The sequence below is a fragment of the Triticum dicoccoides genome, chromosome 1B, assembly GCF_002162155.2.
Source record: "Triticum dicoccoides isolate Atlit2015 ecotype Zavitan chromosome 1B, WEW_v2.0, whole genome shotgun sequence".
NCBI lineage: Eukaryota > Viridiplantae > Streptophyta > Magnoliopsida > Poales > Poaceae > Triticum > Triticum dicoccoides.
The window spans coordinates 20176539-20197151 of NC_041381.1; the positions used below are offsets into that span (position 1 = coordinate 20176539).

At 43.3% G+C, this 20613-nt stretch overlaps 1 protein-coding gene and 1 long non-coding RNA gene across 7 annotated transcripts; one reads left to right on the top strand and one right to left on the bottom strand.

The window, feature by feature from the left end:
• Positions 1–5339: 5339 nt before the first annotated feature.
• Positions 5340–10168, bottom strand: LOC119316679. Of its 3 annotated transcripts, XR_005153181.1 has the most exons (7): positions 9608–10168; positions 8750–9054; positions 8521–8643; positions 7899–8441; positions 7351–7409; positions 7108–7199; positions 5340–6921 (listed from the first exon to the last, which is right to left on the bottom strand). It is a non-coding gene; the product is annotated as an uncharacterized LOC119316679 (long non-coding RNA). The 3 variants fall into 3 exon arrangements; XR_005153180.1 differs by having other exon boundaries at positions 7351–8441; positions 8750–8816; XR_005153169.1 differs by having other exon boundaries at positions 7351–8441.
• Positions 10169–14636: 4468 nt separating this feature from the next.
• On the top strand, positions 14637–20605 carry LOC119316684 (disease resistance protein Pik-2-like). Of its 4 annotated transcripts, none has more exons than XM_037591053.1 (4): positions 14637–15080; positions 15259–15408; positions 15502–16427; positions 18765–19762. In XM_037591053.1, the coding sequence occupies exons 3-4, from the start codon at positions 15604–15606 to the stop codon at positions 18859–18861; spliced, it is 921 nt and encodes a 306-aa protein (XP_037446950.1). In that variant the 5' UTR covers positions 14637–15080; positions 15259–15408; positions 15502–15603; the 3' UTR covers positions 18862–19762. The 4 variants fall into 4 exon arrangements, with proteins under 4 accessions (XP_037446950.1, XP_037446957.1, XP_037446946.1 ...); XM_037591060.1 differs by having other exon boundaries at positions 15541–16427; XM_037591049.1 differs by having other exon boundaries at positions 15259–16427.
• The last annotated feature ends 8 nt before the right edge of the window (positions 20606–20613 follow it).

Here is a 20613-nt window from a genome sequence, read left to right on the forward strand (position 1 = left end):
TTTAAGAATTCAAATCCTTGATTTCTAAATGCAATATTATCATTTTTATAACACATGGTCAACATTTTTCATAAGCACATTTAATATTTTTCAAATAATTAATTAACATTTTGTAAATACTTGTTCGACATTTTTGCAGATGGTTGATTAAAAAATTTATATACATGATCAAAATTTTCCATCATTTTTCTCATACTGGTCAATATTTTTTCTATATACATTCAACATTTTTCGTAACTTGATTGACAATTTTCAAATACTTGTTTAATTTTGTTTCAAATGCTTGATTAACATTTTTATTTAAATGATTAAAATTTCATTATTTTAAATACATATTCAACATCGTTTCTTTACACATTTTCCAAATGCTTGATTGATATTTTTCAAATACTTGTTCAACATTTTTTAAATGGCTGATTAACAAATTTTTCAAATACTGGATCAAATAGATTCATACACATTTTTTGTATACATTCTCCGTACATGTGATAAACCTTTTCAGTATACACATTTAACATGTTTCAAATGATTGGTCAACATTTTTTCAAATGTTTTATTCAGAGTGACTTTTGTATACATATTTTTTTTACGAATGATAAATTTATTTTTAGTTTTTCTATACGCATTTTACATGTTCTGACTCCTTGATTAACCATTTTTATATGGTTTTTATGTAAAGTGTTTTTTGTGACATAGAAGATCTCAAATATAACTTTTGGGGCAAATCCGAAAACATAAATAAACTAAAAGAGAACAAAAAACGAAAATGGAAAACCATAAACAAAGAAAAAAAAATCTCGTTTTCAAATTTTGCTCAGGAGTTTGACAAAATGTTCCTCTTTCAAAATTCATTCGCAAATTGAAGAAAAATCTTCGTGTTTTCCAATTTTGTTCGGTAGTTTCAATTTATACTTTACAATTTTGAAAAATGTGTCTGTAACTAATTTTGTTTGGTAGTTTTGAAAAATGTTCGGAAATTTTCATAAATGTTTACATTTTCAAACTCTGTTTAGGAGTTTAATGTTTTTACCAATTTTTAAAAAACATTACTGTATGCAAAATTTGTTTTGGCATTTGAAAAATGTTCATCTTCTTTTTTCTTCTTTTTTCCTCCTTGTTTTCTCCTGTCCCTTATTCGTCTTTTAAGAATATTTCACAGTTTTAAAAAATGTTCTTGATTTCATAAAAAATGTACATGTTTTTCAAAATATGTTCGAAAATTGAGAAAAAATCATTTACAAATTAGGTCCGAGTTTGAAAAAAATGTTCTTGTTTCAAAAAGATGTTCCCTTTAACAAAAATTTGTTCACATATTATAAAATGTTTGTGTTTTTCAAAAGGTGTTCATTTTATGAAAAATGTGTTCGCATATTCAAAAAAAGTTTGAGTTTTTTATTTTTCTTCTCAAATTTGAAAGTGTCCACTTTTTTAAAATAATTTTCGCATTCGAAATTTGACAAATTGTTTGGATCTACATTACCTTGTTCGATCCCGATGGTTAGGCTCGTAGGTAGGCAACAGGAGGTCTCTTGTTCGATGCCTCCCTCGAGCACCCTTTTTTGGAATTTTTCACTGTGTTATGATAATGGGCCAGCCCAGTTGGAGTCGTGCATGTGCGTCCGCTCGGCATTAACCCCTGTGTTACGCTATTGCACCTGCCAAGTTGGAGTCGCGCCTGTGCGTCCGCTAGGCAATTCACCACAATGAGCGGCACATAGGAGGTCCCTTGTTCGATCCCTCCCTCAAGCACTCTTTTTTGGAATTTTTCACTGTTTTACGACAATGGGCGGGCCTAGTCGGAGTCGCACATGTGCGTCCGCTCGGGAATAATCCCTGTGTTACACTAATGGGCCGGCCCAGCTATAGTCGCGCTTGTGCGTCCGTTCACAATTCACCGCATCGAGCGGCGCATAGGAACTCCCACATATCAGCTTCCCTCTCGCTCCCTATTTCATTAAATAAAATCGACTAGACCCCGTACACTGAAGCATCAAAGGCGATGTAGTTGGGGCCTGGCCCAGTAGACTTAATTATGTGAGCATTTTGCTTAAACTATAAAAAAATTTAATTTTCATTTATAGTTCACCCACATTTTTTCTAATTTTATGAAAATTTAAATCAATGATTCTCCATTATGGCACAGATGAACTTGTCTCCCATTTGTGGGCTGGGCTTGATGTTGCCCCCAAGTAGTTCTCTGCGATCAATTAGAACTTTTCTCCGGTCTTTGATTGTGAGGATGCCATCTCTTTGATGAATAGTGTATGCATTGCACTGAAGTGTAGGCCAACTTGGCCGTAGGCTAATAATGTTCATGTCACCTTTCATTTTCATAAGACGAGGTACATAATCTTGTAATGGATTGAGTTTTTCCTTTGAAGTTATCTTATCGGATTGAGTCTTTAAGGATTTGAAAACACTTGATGAATGTCTTGCATGTGCTTATCTGTGGTGACAATGGGATATCACTTGATCTACTTGATGTATGTTTTGGTGACCAACTTGTGGGTTCAGTGACCTTGTGAACTTATGGCACACGTTTTCGTCTTGACTCTCTGGAAGAAGCTTTGGGGCATTTTTTAAAGTTCTTTGTGTTGATTGAATAGATGAATCTGAAATTGTGTGATGCATATCGTATAATCGTATCCACGGATACTTGAGGTGATATTAGAGTATCTAGGTGACATTAGGGTTTTGGTTGATTTGTGTCTTAAGGTGTTATTTTACTACGAACTCTAGGGGTGAATAGCCCAATAGATTGATCGGAAAGAATAACTTTGAGGTGGTTTCATACCCTACAATAATCTCTTCATTTGTTCTCCGCTATTAGTTACTTTGGAGTGACTCTTTGTTGCATGTTGATGGATTGTTATATGATCTAATTATGCTATTATTGTTAAGAGAACTTGCACTAGTGAAAGTATGAACCCTAGGCCTTGTTTCGAACCATTGCAATACCGTTTACACTCACTTTTATCGCTTGCTACCTTGTTGTTTTTATATTTTCAGATTACAAATACCCATATCTACCATCCATATTGCACTTGTATCACCATCTCTTCGCCGAACTAGTGCACCTATACAATTTACCATTGTACTGGGTGTGTTGGGGACACAAGAGACTCTTTGTTATTTGGTTGCAGAGTTGTTTGAGAGAGACCATCTTCATCCTACTTCTCCCACGGATTGATAAACCTTAGATCATCCACTTGAGGGAAATTTGCTACTGTCCTACAAACCTCTGTACTTGGAGGGCCAACAACGTCTACAAGAAGAAAGTTGCGTAGTAGACATCACCCAACAAGGCGGCGGAGCGCCCTTGCCCTTCTCCCCGTCTCGACCCCCTCCTCCTCCATCTCCATTCGCCGCCGCCGGCAGCGGCCTCCAGCGTGCCCGGGTGGTGCCGGCGCTGGCGGACGTCCCTTCCCCGCGCGCCTGGAGGGGGAGTCGGGGCCCCCTCCTGCCCGGCGGGTGGTGTTGTTCGGCTCGCGGCGGTGGAGCCCGGCGGCAGAGTTCTGTGGGCCCTAGGAGCTCTCGACACGGCGGCGTGGCCGTTGGCTACATGGTGGCACTGTGGGCGGCTGGCCGGCGGCTCCCGCTCGGCCCAGATCTAAGGGCCCTATCTGTGCTGGGGCGGGCCTGTGGTCTGGGGCGTGACGGTGTAGCCCGCTGGTTGTGACGCGAGGCGGTCGTGGATGCGATGGTGATGGCTTCGGCGGCCGACGTGGTGCAGCGTGGCTGCAGGGACTGACCGGCCCCGTTGGGGTCCGGCCGGGCCGGTGGTGGCCTCGCAAGTCCCTGTCGCTATGTCCGGTCGGCTTCGCGCGGCGGTGGAGGTTGTTCCGTCCTGTTGGCGGTGTTGCGGTTGCCACCGAGCCCGGTGTCTTCTCGTCGTCGCATTTCTTCATGAAGATGTTGCTTGGTACGCGAGGCTTCGGAGTGCTTGGCGGGGGTGGTACTTCTTGGGAGGGTGCAGCGGGTGTCGGCCATCTTTGTTTAGTTGAGCTGCCGGCGTCGGCATTTGTTTCTTTTTTCTTTCTCTCTTTTTTTGGGCTTGTTTGTGCTGCGGCTCCAGCAAGCTGGTTGTATCGGTTGGATGTTGCTTTATAAGCTAAAGCGGGGAACCCTTTTTCGTAATAACACGCAAAAAATTTGAAATTGGAGAGTATGTGATTCGCGCTGAAAGAACTAGTAAGTTATATCGAGCGTCATTTTCACATGCTCAGCAACATATCTATGTATAGTACCTGCTCAGTTGCAGTCCCCACTACCTGAACTAGCCCACTGAATTTTACAATTTTACTGCACCACTCAAGACCCGAGCGCCACGTTTGTCGAAACACTCAAGACAAACACAGATGGAAGTGAGGCGTCAAAAGGACTGCAGGTGCCATGCATGATGCATTGTGTCAAGGATCCCCTCCAGGCAGAAGCCGAACACTAACCTACCATTGTGAGTTTTGTTTCTGTGTGCTCTGTTTCCTGTATGTGTTTTACTTTTGCAAGGTATTATGTCGTCGATGCTGGAAAGAAGGTTGTCACTGCCCAATTACTGGACTTCAATACTGTAAGGACAAGCAGAGTGACTACACAATTTCAAGATTTTAGTGGATTTGGTTGTATTGTAAGGGCAAGCAGAATAGTTACAACTTACAAGTAGTGTGTGTACTACCTACAGGTAGTGTCGAAAGTATATATAATGCTGAACTGAATAGCCTTTCACTGATTTTAAGTTTCTTTCAAAAAAATAAGCCATCTACTTACTTATCTGTATGTTGTTACATGGGAGGACCAGTCATGCATGCTGGTGTTTTTTTTTCCGCTGAACCGGACAAACCTGAGGGTGTATTATCATATTTGTTATGACTGAATATCGAAGCTCACCTGACCTCCTTAATTCGAAAAAAACTGCACTTCATTATGGCTAGTGGGATTTGTTACTTCAAAAAATATATTCACTTCATCCTGAAGGCCTTTACAGGCCAATCGCTCAGCAGTCTAGCATCAATCCTTTTAAGGCAAACCAACAAAAGAACTTGACCCGACGGGCGGCAGTTCCTACTCGAAACCGTGTAAAACCATACTGGAAGATCCTTTTTTTTCATTTATATGAACAAATTTTCATATTGCAAAAAGATTTTTAACGAAACGGTGAACATTTTCTAATTGACACGTTTTTAAAAAGAAATTCCTACTTTTCTTAAAAATTGTGAACATTTTCCTGAAACTTGTGAAGATATTTTTTTGAATCGACGAATAATTTTAGAACTGCACATTATTTTTTGAATATACTAGTAAGCGTGCACGTGCAACGCACGCCTCAATCAAACCATGTCAAATTCATGGGGTATAAAATTTTCAATTCATACTCTAGGATGACCCATTCTCTATAAACAAAAGGAGAAGTACAAACCCATAAATTATCTTTTGACGATACCAAGCAAACCACAGAAATCATAACTGCACAAAAAATGTCACAAATCAATGGCAAATCAACTGGGTGGACAACTTCTCCATGGAGAATGTAAGGACGTAGTCTATTTAGTCTATTCTTTAGTAAAAATGGAATCAAATATCCTATAAAGATTTCAGAATGTTTATTTTCTTGGTGAAAATCAAAGGAACACATAAACATTTTCCAAGTGATGTCAATGCAAAGTTGGAACAAAGATACCCAAAATATAGTAGTCTTGGCAGAACTGAATTAGTTTTCTTCTTGGATTCGGGCTACTTGTTATCTTCAAAATTTGAAGGCTCGATAATTGCGGTAATGCCATCCATAGGAGTCATAGCAGGCCCTGCCTGCGAGCAGGAAGAGTCGGAATTTCTTTGCCCCATTCTTAGTTTATCTCATCTTCTCAAGGAGTGGAACTATAGTTCAGGCAGACAGTATCTATTGTGTATATAGTTGCAGAACATCTAGACGATAAAAACAGATCAACAAAGCGTTAGATTCAAGGTAAGGAAAATGGAGAGAGGGGATTTAACATTTTCTTTTTGACATGGATGGCATGCAAGCAACCCTTTCTCTACCATATGCTTAGTTCTGACAGTATTAAACATGTTGCCGTGCTTCAACATCTTAGCAAGGCAGAAACCAGAAAGGCTGTTATTATAGAACGGGAAACAATACAATATAAGGAAATTGGGCATGTGCAGATCAAGGGCTATAATAATTATTGTTTGGCAAACCTAAAAAAGACTGGAAAAAGAATCCACATAAAATTTAGGATGACCAAAGACACTCAGAGACCTTCCTAACTAAGATGAAGATACACTCAGTACAAGAAATCATACTAAATTAACACCAGATACATAAGTTTAATGGCTAAAATGAAGGAAATGTGTAATGCATGGTGCTTTTAGTTATTCATGTACGAATCCAACAGTAAGCATGATCTGATGGAAGACACAAAGATTCAAAGTTAACAGTTGATATAAAATGTGCTGAAATATATATATATACAGAAGACGCAAAGATTCAAAGTTATCAATTGAGATTGTAAATGACTCAGGTCTGTCCCAGGTCATTTACAATCTCAAACGATGAAAGCTTGCTTTCTACAAGTTCACCAAAGGTTCTAATTTACTACTATTCACTCAAAGATCTGTTGTCTACTGATCTCTCAATCTTATGGTTGAGACTAACATAATTGTAGAAAGCGACATCAACTTAAATTTTAGTCTGCATTGGAAACCACCAAACAGTTTCCAGAAAGATGTTTTTTGAAGACCAGAGGGAGTATATGACTTCCATTTGTCTAGTAATAATGCAGGTAAACATATGCAAAGAGCACACATATATACATCCGTGCCTGGTAATCTCTAACTACTCATGACTTGAAACCAGTGGCAGAGTATACAAGGTAGAATTCCCATATACGAATGAACTTCTCATCAAAGCCCAGTTTCAAAACTTGACTGCAAGAAAAAGGAAGTGATAAAAAATTAATACCCACTGAGCAACCAAGTGGAACATATATGTATATAATCGTCACAACAGTATTCTTCTTGTAGTGAGTTTCAAGTGATACTTGCTCTGTAGTGAGTTTCAAGTGATACTTGCTCTTTGTTGGCCATGAGTTAAACATGACAAGTGATACTTACTCTTACCACCACCTGTCCGTGCTCCGCGTTGTTGCTTGTCCGTCGTGGCCGTGCAGCCGCTGCCGCTGCCGCTGTGCACTACACATGCGTTGCTGTCCGTCGATATGATTATGTTAGATTAAAATTCTGTGGCAACCTGACTTGTCCATATATTATGTACACTATGTAAACTGATAGTAAATTCATCTAACTGTAGGCAAATCACAAGAAAGTTGGCATGTTAATCCAGGCCTGGTGTGTTACCTTAAATGACTTAGCTGCTCTGTCGCCCACTGTATTGACTTCGCGAAACTTCCCGGTTCCTTAAGAAGAAAATGAGATGGAAGACCAGTTAGATAACTTCCTCTTGATTTAAGATTCAGTAATAGACTTCGAGCAGAAAAGCATTGTCCAATCTAGTATATAAAACAAACTACTTCTTTCTGAATTGGACTTCCACTTATTGCTCCATTAGTGCTTTACTTTTTCAAGCTGCACGTATTAAGTAATAAATATAATTTACAATAGATATTATGTACCTAGTATTTATTCCAGTTCATCTCCTTGTTAAACAGAGGACATATATGTGAGCCCTCTTTTTGTTTGACATCATATATGCAAGCCCTCTTAATAATACTAAGTGCAAGCTAGATTGTGTAGGGGGGTTACATCACCTACAGCAAATTTATTTTCCAAGCTAGTACGGGTAAGGACCAAGAATCTATCTATCGATTATTATATCCACTAATTGAGCACGTGTGTTGGTGCAGCAATATTTTCATGATTCGTATCACACAAAAATTTAGTCTTACTCTTAAGAGGCCGAGAAATTAAGTCACTACATGATCAAGGTCTATTACAATCTGAGATGCACTAATCATCACTGACTCTGCCATCATCTGTTGTAAAATTTACAAAATAATTCATGAATAGATAATAAATTAATAATAAAATATATGTACAATAGTGCAGATGAATCTTGAAGTACAACAAGTGAAATGTATAGAATGGTGTATCGACTTACAGAAGGTACGCTTAAAATAGACGTCAAAGAGCATCAATTTTTTTTTCCAAGCAGGTGCCCTCAAACTTCGTAAAGAAAGAAAATTGTACGAAAAATTCCTTGAATAAAAGAGACTGTTACATCACTTTACTCCTACAGAGCTCACCACATTTCTCTTGGTCTTTGCTTTCAGAAGTTGCTTAATGTGTAATCTGCATTACATTAATTGATTTTCTATTTCGAGCTTCCAAATCATCTTCTATATAAGAAGCCGGGACAAGTGCAATGGTGGGAAGGAACCAGCCTATGATATGATAAGCATGTTGTGGCATTTGACAGAACTCCTCTGAACCTTGTACTCGTAACACAGTAAAAAAACATCAGGAAGGTACTCTCAAGAAAGTCAAAAGCAAAAATATCACCAATCTTACCTCACATTTATTGACAGCAGTGCATCCGTCTGTCTCAGAGCTCCATAATTCACTGGATGACATTCTGAAGCTATCAAATTTTCGCAACTCAATTATGGAGCAAATTAGGCAATAAAAATGCCCCTACAACGAAAAGGCTATCAAGTGAACTTCTAGGAAACATAGTACATATTCATGTCGTAGAAATTAGAATGGCATTCCGTTAACTCATCCATAAGTAACATCTTACTTCCTCGACAACAATATATTCCATGGCGCCTTTAGTAAGTTCCTCACTAACCTCCAGAAGGGCTTTCCTGATAAGAGAAAGTTAGGAATCAGTGAATAGCACATCTTCTGAAACTCTGAAGCGTGAACTTTGGCAACTCGTTGGGTCAAAGCTGCAGGATCATCCATGGCTCTAGCAACGAATGCAAACCCATGGTTGTTGGGCATACTCTTTGACAACATCTCCCAATCTCACATCCTTTGATGTACGACACATGTCGTTAATGACCGCAGATCACTACCGGAATGAGATTTAGCCATGACAGCCTGATTCACATCACCACAGAGACTTGATAAGGATTGTATTGTAATTTTAATTCCACATAAAGTAAGCATGAACAAACGTTATACACAACAATGATATGGATATATAAAAGTGGAGCTTTTAGTGATGTCCTATGATAGGGATATATCAAACTCGGGAACAATTCCTACAGGCCCAACCTACTGCAGCTTGCCTCGGATCGGTGCAGTTAACATGCGCCAACAACAATCAGATGTCGTGCAAGTGTTCGAGAATATCCGATAGTCCTAATCCAGGACCCCATACAACATACGTTGATGAACCATTTGAGTTTGATATATCCCTATCATAGGATATCACTAAAAGCTGCAGGAGGTCGTGCAAGTGTTAGAGAAGATCCGGTAGTCCTAATCCAGGACCTCATACAAGATACAACATACGTTTCTGAAGCGAGCTAAGGTTCTTGTAGCAATTGCTTGCATATATAATGTATTGTGAATCCCTCTCACATGGTCAAATGCTGAAACAATAATATGACACTTCAGAATAAAACAATGTCTCCACAATTGTACTAACCTTGGCATCTCTGCATGTTATTGGCATCTGCACTATGTTGATTCAGATCCTTGCGTCCTCGAAGCATTAAATTGAGAAGATTTCTTTATGTACAGAGAGAACCATGGCTCTTTCAGTTTCTCGCAGCTACAGATTGAGGAACATAGATGAGGAATCGTTGGCACATCGGCGGTTTCGAATGACCCACAAGAGAAATCCATCACCGCGCCGAGCCTGCTGTGTCCCACGCGGACGCCGCTGCTCGACGGAGGAGAGGACCCTGTGGCAGGCCGATCCCGCTGCGTCCCATGCCGCCGCCGCTGCTCGACGGAGGAGAAGAACTCCGCCGCCGACGACGAAGGCAGAGCCCGTGCTCGATCTGGATGGCACCCATGGCGCACCATGATGTGGGGGCAAGCGGCAGGAGACACGGGAGGAGAGGACGGCGGGCGGCGACGACACGGGAGGATGGGGGCGGCGGGGCGGCGAACGGCGCGGCGCGGGAGAATCGGGGAATGGCGTCCCCGTGCTGCGTCGGATGGAAGGATGAGGAGGGGGCGAGAGGTCATGCGAGGGCGTGCGTGCGTGCGTGCGTTGTTGGCAGTTCTTTTTTTCTTTTTCGAACGACAACGGGGTCAGCGATCGATGGATTATTAGTGGGGTAATGCGTGGCTTGCAGCGTTAAACACGAAAGAAATAAGGACCATCAAATTTTATAGATGGACGGGTCTGATTGATTGGATCTGCCTCTCTCTTCCTTTTATAGTGGTAGTAGATTAATATTTTTCGAATTAGATATTTTTTGAATTGGCGAATCTTTTTTATTTAAGGAACACTTTTTTGGAAATACATGAATAATTTGAAAAACAGAACATATTCTCAATCGGTGAACCTTTTTTCAACCGGCGATATGTATTTAAGTCGATGAACAAATTTTTCATCAGCGAACTTCTTTTTTAATCTATGAACATTTTTTTAATGTGAAAAAAATAAGAATCGATAAACTTTTTTTTGAATGGCATAAATAATTTGAATCAGCATTTTTTCACCAAGAAATCTCCAAAAAAATTGGCCGGACATTTATTGACATTTTTTGACCAAGAAAACTCCAAAAAATTACAAAATTTATCGAAAATTAAAACAACTTGGCATGATGCCTTAAATTGGTCATACAAGTCCACGAAAAAATGGGGTCATTTCAAGGATGTCGGGAAACAACATACTCTCAGAAGGAGTCTTCTGGCCTACCGTGAACACCATCCATCGAACATGATCTATATTTGGACATCCTTCAAATGAACCCAACTTTTGGAAGCAGGTCGGTATGACCATGGTAGGCGTCCATATTACGTTTGAATGACTTTCGATGTCGTATGCAAGTTGCGACAGGTCTGACCATTTATCGATATTTTTTGAACAAGAAATCTTTAGAAAATGCAAAAAATTTCAAAAAACAAAATAACTAGTTACGGTGCGTTGAATTGGTTATACAAAGTCATAAAAAAATTGGGGTCATTTCAAGAATGACAAGAAACAACATACTTTCAGATGGAGCATTTTGTCCTACTCGGATACCCTCCTTTTAATATGGTCTACTATTGGACATTCTTGAAACGCCCCCCAACTTTTGTAGGCAGGTGGGCATATATCAACGGTATGCAACCATGCCACGTTTGAATGATTTCTGACACCGTATGCAAGTTGCGACACATCCGGTAATTTATCACCCTGTTTGACCGAGAAAACTCCAGAAGTTGCAAAATTTGTGGAAAACCAAGACAACTCGGCATGATGCCTTGAATTGGTCATATATTTAACGGATGTCGAGAAAAATGTGGTCTCAAACGGAGCCTTCTGACCGACTGGGACACCCTACATTGAACATGATATATTTTTGGACATTCTTAAAATCATCCCAACTGATACTTTGAAGGAAAATTTTATTTAAAATCATAATTTGAACAGACTTGAAACTGATACTTTGAGTTTTTAACATATCTAATAAATACATTGAAAATAGTAAATGCTTTCTTTCAAAATCATCTAAAGAATAATTTATGGAAACAAATTAAAATCATTATTGAAAACAATTAATTAAAACTTGTATTTTGGTATTCAAAAAGGAGAAAAATGAATTAAAGAGAAAAGAGCGAAACTGGAAAAATAGAAAATAAAATAAAAAACTTAGGTCTTGGCCTAGCTAGGCGACGACATCGCTCCCATAGGACATGTGTTGGGCGGCCCAATCGCTCGCAGATCCGGAAAAGTTCTTCATTTAAAAAAATCATGAATTTGAAAATATTCACAAATTAAAAAAAAACTTCACAAATAAAAACATGCGAAAAGGCGTTCCTGGTTTTAGAGCCTCAGCTTCCCAGCTGGGGTTTTTCCAGTTTTGGGAACCCTCTTGGAGGTCGTGAACCACATTTTTCTTTTTATCTCCTCTCCTGCTTACTTTTTTCTGTTTCTTTCTATTCCTTTTTCGTTTTCTTTGACTTTTCATTTTCTTATTTATTTGTTTCTATTTGTCATAAATTAAAAAAATATACTTTCGGAATTTAAAAATATTTCTCGTTTTTCAAAAATTCTCATTTATGTAAAATTTATTCATTTAAGAAAAACATTCAGAATTTCCAATTTTTCATATTTATTTATTAATGTCCATAAAATCCAATTTTTTAGGTTCATATTTTTGTTTACTTATTAATCATTGTTAAGAAAAAACAAAAAAATGTTTACAATTAAGAAAAATGTTAGTGTATTTGGAAAAATGTTCACAATCCATCAGATGTTCGCTTTTCCTAAAAAAATTCTAAATTTTAAAAATGTCCATGATTTCATGATTTTCACAAATTGAAAAAAGTTCCCAGTTTCAAAATTTGTTGAAAAACTCGAGAATTATTTCGTTAGTTTCAAATAATGTTCGCGTTTTCGAATGTATTTTTTCGGAATTTGAAAAGCGTTCTTATTTTGAAAAAAGTCAAGACAAATACAAAAAATGTTCAGGGCAATTGAAAAACAAATTGTTTTAATGTTTTTGTTCGTATATTTCTGATTTTTTGGAATTCCAAATTTGTTAAGAGTTTTTCAAAAAAAAACTACTATGCGCAAAATTTCCTCGTTCTTTTTAAAAATGTTCGAATTGTGAAAGATATGAACATTTTTATGAAATTCGTGTATAATTTTTAAATTAGCATTTTTTATATTTTATAAACAAGGATGGAAAAATAAAACTCCGAGCGAAAATCATGCATGGAAAAATGAAAGAAAAACCAAAGAGTGAAGGTGTTGTGTTTTTGTTCTCAACGTTATCTATCTCACCCGCAAAAAAGAGTTATCCATCTCGCACAATAAGAAGAGAACACGATTAGTATTCACGCCGGATAAGCTATACCAGATGGTTTGTGCGCTTACAGATAGTCCATGAGGCTTTCGTTCGAATCCCATGTTGGACTTCTATTTTTTTAAGGTTAAAAAGAAAAACACAAATTAAATGGGCTGAGCCCAGGAGGGAGGGGGTGAGCGCCGGGAATTGTACGAATCGTATGTAGTAGCTCTGAAGTATGCTTTTGAGCATACATCAACGCTGAACTTCAAAAGATTGAAAACCTGAAAAAAGAAGAAGAAAAAAACCATTACCGCCAAACTATCTCCCATCACTCAACTATGCTTAAAGTTGTGGCCACCACTGCAGTCGGGCTGGGTGGCACTTTCTGTGGATGGCTCTTTTTCGAGCATGGATGACCGGGCAGCAGTCGGAATGGTCTTACTACCTCCGTCCTGGTTTATTGGTCCCTTTTGTAATTTATGCTAAATTTTGACTAAAGATTTCACTGACAAAATGTTAGTGCATGTCAAAAAAAATTATATCATTGGATTCATATTTGAACATAGTTTTCAATGATATAATTTTTTATGACATGCATAAATATTTTGTTAGTTAAATTTATGATCAAAATTTGACACATAATTACAATGGGGACCAATAAACCAGGACGGAGGTAGTATGAAGGAAAGATGTCCCCTTGGTTTTCATGGCATATAGATACATATTTCATTGCAATGACGCCCTTGAAGCGAAAATACTTGCGATTATGCAAGGGATGGCACTGGCCACAAAGTCCTAGACTTGACACTGGTGCCCGCATTTTTCGGAATTTATTTTAGGTCTTTCGGCGATGTGTGTTCGGTGGGAGAAGACATTTCTGTCGACTACGAAGATGTTTGTGTGATTTTGTCAATTTCAAGATGATGTGGCGGCTCAGTCTCTTGGAAGTGTTTATAGGGATAGGACGTGCGTGCCAGTATTCACAGAGTTTCTGCATCTGTATTGTGTTAAAAAATGGTAGTAGTATAATAAATATAGAGACAATGAATCGTAACCACCACACTCCACGTCTCTGGCTTTGTGGTCCGTTGATATCACCTTGTTCGATCGCCTCCTCCACGAACTTTTCTAACGACGTGTCCGGCCGGTGCGACCACGTCTTTCCGGCCGTGTGTGTGGATGATATTCCGTAGCAGTTGATTGAAGCAATGGACTGGGTCGACACTGGTGACCTGAGGGAGGACGTGGACGTAGGAAGATCCGAGGAAGGTTGGTCCTGTACTCTCTAGTCCATGCATGTCGCGAGCTGCGTCGTCCCCATCGGCGCCATCACTGTTAGAATAAATCCGAGGCATATCGTCAATCATCCGAGGACTAAGCAATCACACGAGCACGACACCGAGATTTGTTAACGAGGTTCACCGATATGGCTACATCCCCGGGGCCTGACTACGGGCGCTCCTCCCCGTGACACCGTCACAATACCGCACCCTGGCCACCCGGGCGCCGGCACACGCCGCCGGCTCCCCCTTGCGTGCCCGTGCTATTATGTTAGCATAGGTTACATCGTGTGTCTACCCTTGCTATATAAGAGAGGCCTAGGATACAACTGTCCTACTAGGACACGACTCCACATCCTATGTAAACACGATACTACTCAGAGTCCAACTATAACCTACCTTGTACACAATATTCGACACAACTCCAACAATCACCGCCATGGTAGGTCTCCACCTTCGTCGACCGCCGGCACCCTCTTCCATGGACTTTTCGCCCCAATTAATTTCGGCCGGTCGGCGACGACCACTTCTCGCGGTGCTGGTGCCGATGGGAGGCATGATTTAGTGAATGAATTGATGCTTGCGCGTCCTGTGCTTGTCATTCCAGCGATATGCCAGTGGCGTTCTCACGACCGAGTCATCTGCACCTCACCTCTCCCTCGTTAAATTTGTAGCTCTTCCCAATCAACCGATATATCTCTCCAGCTCTCATCTCAATCAAGTGTGGTTCTTGTTCTTCCTCATCTCCACCGAAACTCCCTTGCTCTCATCTCCGTCCCCTCCAACCTCCACCGAGCGCTGCCTTGTTGGTGATCTATTCTCATCCAACCTCCACTGACTGCTCGGCCCTGCCAACTCACCGCCAGAGACCTTGGACACCCGTGGGGTATGTTTCCCGCCGATATGTTTCCACCTAAAGTAGCAATGCTTGGATCTAACAAGTTATTACTTCTCCTGCTTCAGAGTCTGATCCATTTGTCGTGGCAGTGGAATATTTCTTGCTTTTCTGCTCTAGTAAATCTGCTGGTTTGCTATATATTATAATTTCCTACTTATTCTTCCAGATCGAGTGAAGCGACCTCCACGGAGAGAGAGAGAGAGAGAAACCGCCGCGGCCGCTGTGTTGTCCCTCCATACCCAGATCGATCAGGTGCGGTGACCCTCACGCCTCTGGTGCGCCGTCGCTGTGTTCTGGAACGCCGTGAAGCATCAAGGTAGGCTTGGTCCAGATCCCACAGTTTGGATTGGCAACTCGGTTCTAGAGCTCGTTGAAATTAAAGCTTCACACTTTTTCCATTGGATTACAGCTCCCGTTAATTATACTAAGCTTTAATTTGGCACCTCAGTTCTAGAACACGTTCAAGACCTTATTCATCGGATTGATCTAGAGAGCTCGTCCTCCTGCTATCATGAATATTGTCACGGGGGCCATGGGCAGCCTTATCCCCAAGCTGGGTAAGCTGCTCATGGATGAATACAATCTGCACAAGAGCATCAAGAAAGATGTTGAGTTCCTCCGGAAGGAGCTTGAGGGCATGCACGCTGCTCTGGCCAAGGTTGGTGAGGTGCCACGTGACCAGCTCGACAAGCAAGTCAAGCTCTGGGCCGATGAGGTCAGAGACATCTCATACGACATGGAGGATGTCGTCGACAAGTTCCTCGTACGTGTCGACTGCATTGAGCCTCACGACAACACCAACAGATTCAACGGGCTCATGAAGAAGATGGCCGACTTGTTCAAGAAAGGCAAGAATCACCATCAGATAGCTGACGCCATCAAGGAAATCAAGGAGCAACTCCATGAGGTGGCTGCTAGGCGTGACAGGAACAAGGTCGATGGTATTGCTCCTAATCCCACAACAGTTGCTATTGATCCTCGTCTTCGGGCTTTGTACACAGATGCCACAGAGCTGGTTGGAATTTATGGGAAGAGGGATCAAGGCCTCTTGAGGTTGCTCTCCATCGAGGACGGCGATGCATCTAGCAAGAGGCTGAAGAAGATCTCCATTGTTGGATTTGGAGGGTTGGGAAAGACCACTCTTGCTAGAGCAGTATACGAGAAGATCAAATGTGATTTTGCTTGCAAGGCATTTGTTTCCATCGGTCGGAACCCTGACATCAAGAAGATTTTTAGGGATATTCTTGTTGATCTTGACAACTCTATCTCAAATCTTGCAATATTGGATGAAAGACAGCTTATCAACAAGCTTCTTGAAGTCCTCGACAACAAGAGGTATGCATCACTGTTTGAGCAGAATTTACTATTCTTTTTTTCAACACTCCTGGGTGTCATTTGACCACCATACTTTGCAAGCATATGTAACATTTGCTCATAATCATTTCCATATTATTTTGAAATATTTCGCTCTGTTTTCTTGCGTGGGCATAGTGGGGGTGCACCGAACTGGGCTCAACCACTACTTTTCTTTTTTATTAATTATTCAGCAGAGACAAAATAAAGGAATTATGGCCGAACCATTACTAGATACAAAATTGACACCTATGACTAAGTAGACTTCTTGCACATCGACTTCAAGAAGAGATAAATGTCCTTGCACCATCGTTGGCACATTAAACTGGAGGTGGCAACAAGGATTTTCTTCCTAGTCATCGCGACCAGCCAATGAAGACCATCACAACAGCATGTAGGCAACACCTTCAACAAGGTAACAATGCAAGTTCGTCACTGCTGAGCCTGACCAAAAAAGGTCAGGACAAGAGTTTTCACCCCGGACATGAAGCAATGTTCGAATCATTGTCTTGCAAAACGGATCGTCCGATAGTCGCCTACATCAGTGTTGCCAAAAGGCACTAGCATATTGGTTGGACACCTTCCCACGTCAGACCACCGCCATGACCGTCGAGTGAACGCCCATGTCTCGTGTGAAACAGGCCACTACCATTCTACACCGAGGCGAATCGCATTGCAACATCCACCTTATCGCCGGAACCGCTGCCACAAATATAGAAGTAGGTGGGGAACCACCAGTGCGCCCCTTGTCATCGACCAGGGCTTTGCCACCAGCACCTTGAGCATCCTCGTGCGATGGCTGATGTCCTTTCACCGGACGGAGATTCTCTTTGTGTCAGCGGCAAGTGTTACACGTGACAACCGCCGTTGCGCCTGTAAATACGTTGATGTGCATGCAGATGTGCTGTTCACTGCTTGATCTCCTTACAGAGGTAGTGGAGGGTCGTCACCCCGCAGCAACGACCAACAGAGGCCACCCCCGCTGTCCCCATGACTAACCACGCATCCTGGAGGATAATGTTGTGCGTGACGTCATCGATGTGAACGTTGGCGCCACGAGCTCCGCCTCTATCGCACAATGGCATGCCGGCACCAGCGTACCCAAAGACAGCACCGGAACGCCATCAACCAAATCTACTCTGTTTCCAGGCGCATCCGATACGGCGATCGTCCGTGCACTTCCCATTACCACCTTGGTCGAGACCAGACAAATTTTCACGATACTCGCGCGATCGTCGGCAATACCAGAGCCGTCCCATGTCACCCAATCAGATTGATCGCCCGCATCCACGCCGGCATCCTGGATGCCTATTGCTTGGCCAAACCATCGCCAGCATCACTTGCATGGGCCATGAGGACCGGCCTGCTTGCTCATGCGCATGCGCCCGCAACCAGTGCAGCGACAGCCATCGCCTCCTTCGACGGAGCGTCTCCGTTCAGGCGTGCGTGTGACCCCGCCGCCACCGAAGCAGCCACCGCTGACGCGTTTCCGCTTGCTAACCCTTGTATGCGCACCGCCGTAATCGGCACAGCCATCGTCACCTATGACTGCAGAGACATCGACGAGAATGGCGAGATCCAGGTAGGTACAGGCGGGGGGACGGTAAATATTAGGATGATCCTTGTGTCCTGTAATGCAGTAGAATAAATCGGTTTTGTTTTCCCTGGTTAGTATGATAAGCCTGCTGATTTACAGCTAGTAGCAGCAGCCAATTCTATTTTGTAGTCCTGGTTAGCACTAGGCTGCTCAAACATGGACGCTCCCCCGAAATCCAGCCCGTCCGCGCGTGGGTCGCGATGGCTAATTAATATAGCCCATTCGCAAATACCTTTCTGGTTAATTACCGGGTCGGCAAATACGTCGCGTTATACACCAAGGCAGTGGCCCAGGGCGGCATTTACTATCGTATAAATACGCGACACACTTGGTGACACCGGCCTCTCGGGGCTGAGTGGGTGTGATTGAGCAAGCGCTCTATATTGTTCCTCGCACTGCAGATTTCCCCCAAGCCGTTGGCTGCGGAAGAACAAAGTTAGGAGTGGAGATGAGTTCTGCACTGACGGAGATGAGTGTCACAGGGCAGCTGGGTGTATTGATTCCCTCTAGGTTGTATTTTTATTTGCTATAACGCATGTTGGCTGACCGAGAGGTGAATTATTGCTGTTGGGGTGGATGTGGTGCACACGTCTCGCATGTCCAATGCCGTCCCTGCTTCTTGCCATGGTTAAAATAATTTTCCACTGTCTCGCGCGATTAACGTGTACCTCACTATGTAGCCTTGGGGCATTGCCGATCTTAATGACCTTTTCATCACAAAGGATGGAAGCATGGCGCATACGTACGATGCAGCATCTACTAGCAAAAACATGCAGTACCCCAGGTCGCTCCCGCGGGTGGCCCGGGAGCGAACCCTAGCCGCCGCCAGCGCAGGCCCCTCCGGCCCCTCCTTCCCTCGCCGCCGCCGGCGGACGTTGCCGGGCGAAGCCCGCGCGGCTCGGCGGCGGCGGGGCCCTTCCCTCCTCCAGCTCGAGCAGGGGCGGCGCGGGCCGTTCGTTCGGGCGGGGACTCGGCGCGGCGCTCGCGCGGGTGCGCGCACCGGCGAGGGTTGCCGTGTTCGGGATGGCGTGGCGAGGGCGCGCAAGGCGCGGCGCGGGCGCGTTCGGTCTTCGGCGGCGTAGATCGGACGCTGGATCGGGAATCGCATTGGCGGCGCCCGATCCAGATCTGAAGGCTTCCGTCTACTTCAACCAGGGCTGCCTCCGATGGTCCTGCTTTCGGCGGCCTTTGTCGTCGGAGTTGTACCGGTTTGGCGGCTGGAGGTGGGAGGTGGCTCCGGAGAAATCCGAGGCCAGCAGTGCTGGTCACGACGGCGGCGACGCCCGAGGGCGCCGTACCCTTCTTGGAGGCGCCGTCCAGATTGCCTCCTTCCCCTCTTCCTTACACCCAGCTCGTATGCCGGGCGAAAGCCCAAATCCATGCCGGATTGAGCGACAGCGGCGCTCCGGGCGTCGTCACCTTCTTGGGGGTGTCGTTCTTGGTGAGCTTGGGGTGGATGTGATGCTTTGGTTGCTTGGCGGCGGATTGGTCTTCAGAAGCCCTGCCGGTCTCGGCGGAGCGGTGCTTCATCCTACTCATGGATGGCGGCGTATCTCGGCGGCGTGGCGCAGTGGAGATTCGGCGTCCGATGTGTGGCGATGGACTCGCGCAGGAGGACGAAGCTGTCTGGTGTCGTGGTGACGTCGATAGTTGAGTGGCCAGACAAGGTAGAAGCCTCAATTTGATCTGAAGACGGACCTGTGGAAGATGGCGGCGACGACACACGAGTGCGTCTGACCGGATTATGCCCCAGACCCGGTATGTGGCTCGGCTGGGGCTTCCGAATGTGTTTCGGTTCCGGCTTTTGATGTTAGGCTTAGGTGAGTGGTCTGGGTAGTGGCCCAACTAGCACCCCTTCATCATTTTGGATAGGAGTAGCGGCATATGTTGCCAAGATGGTGGATTCAGGCACATTGTTGTAATACTTTGTAAGGTCCTTGAGAATAATCAATAAAGTGGCCGTATGCATCTCCCAGATGCAGAGGCCGGGGGTCATCCTCCTTTTCTAACAAAAAACATGGATGCATGGGGCATTGGGGCTACAACTAATCCTGCTCCCAGGGGTACACATGGAAACTAGCTAAAAACCATCGCACGAGGGGGCGCTTTCAGAACTTGTGCATCCAGATCATGGCCATGAGCAGCAGGTTCACAATGCCCAGGCTGAATAGGTTCTTTAGACATGCTTGATTCTGTTCAAGCAGTGCTACGTGCCGATACACCTGGTTGGCGGTGTGGTGAGAGGCAGGAGGTGTGGAGCTAACCTGGGACTTGGATGACAGGAACACGGTGTGTGGCTTCAGCGAGATAAGAGAAATGAAGATGGATAACTGAGGAGAACGGTTGGTCGGCATGATAATTTATAAGCAAGCCAGATGCTCAAAAACCCCAGCGGGGAGTGTCTCGCAGCTAGCCGTTGGGGCTGGGATGGTGGCGCCCAACGGCTCGGTTCCTGCCATGTGCTACACATATCAGGTGAGTGATACGCGTCTATACCGCATACACATACAATACGGGGGGAGTGGAGAATGTTATACGGCTAGTGCGTATTGGAGTTGCATGAATCGCGTG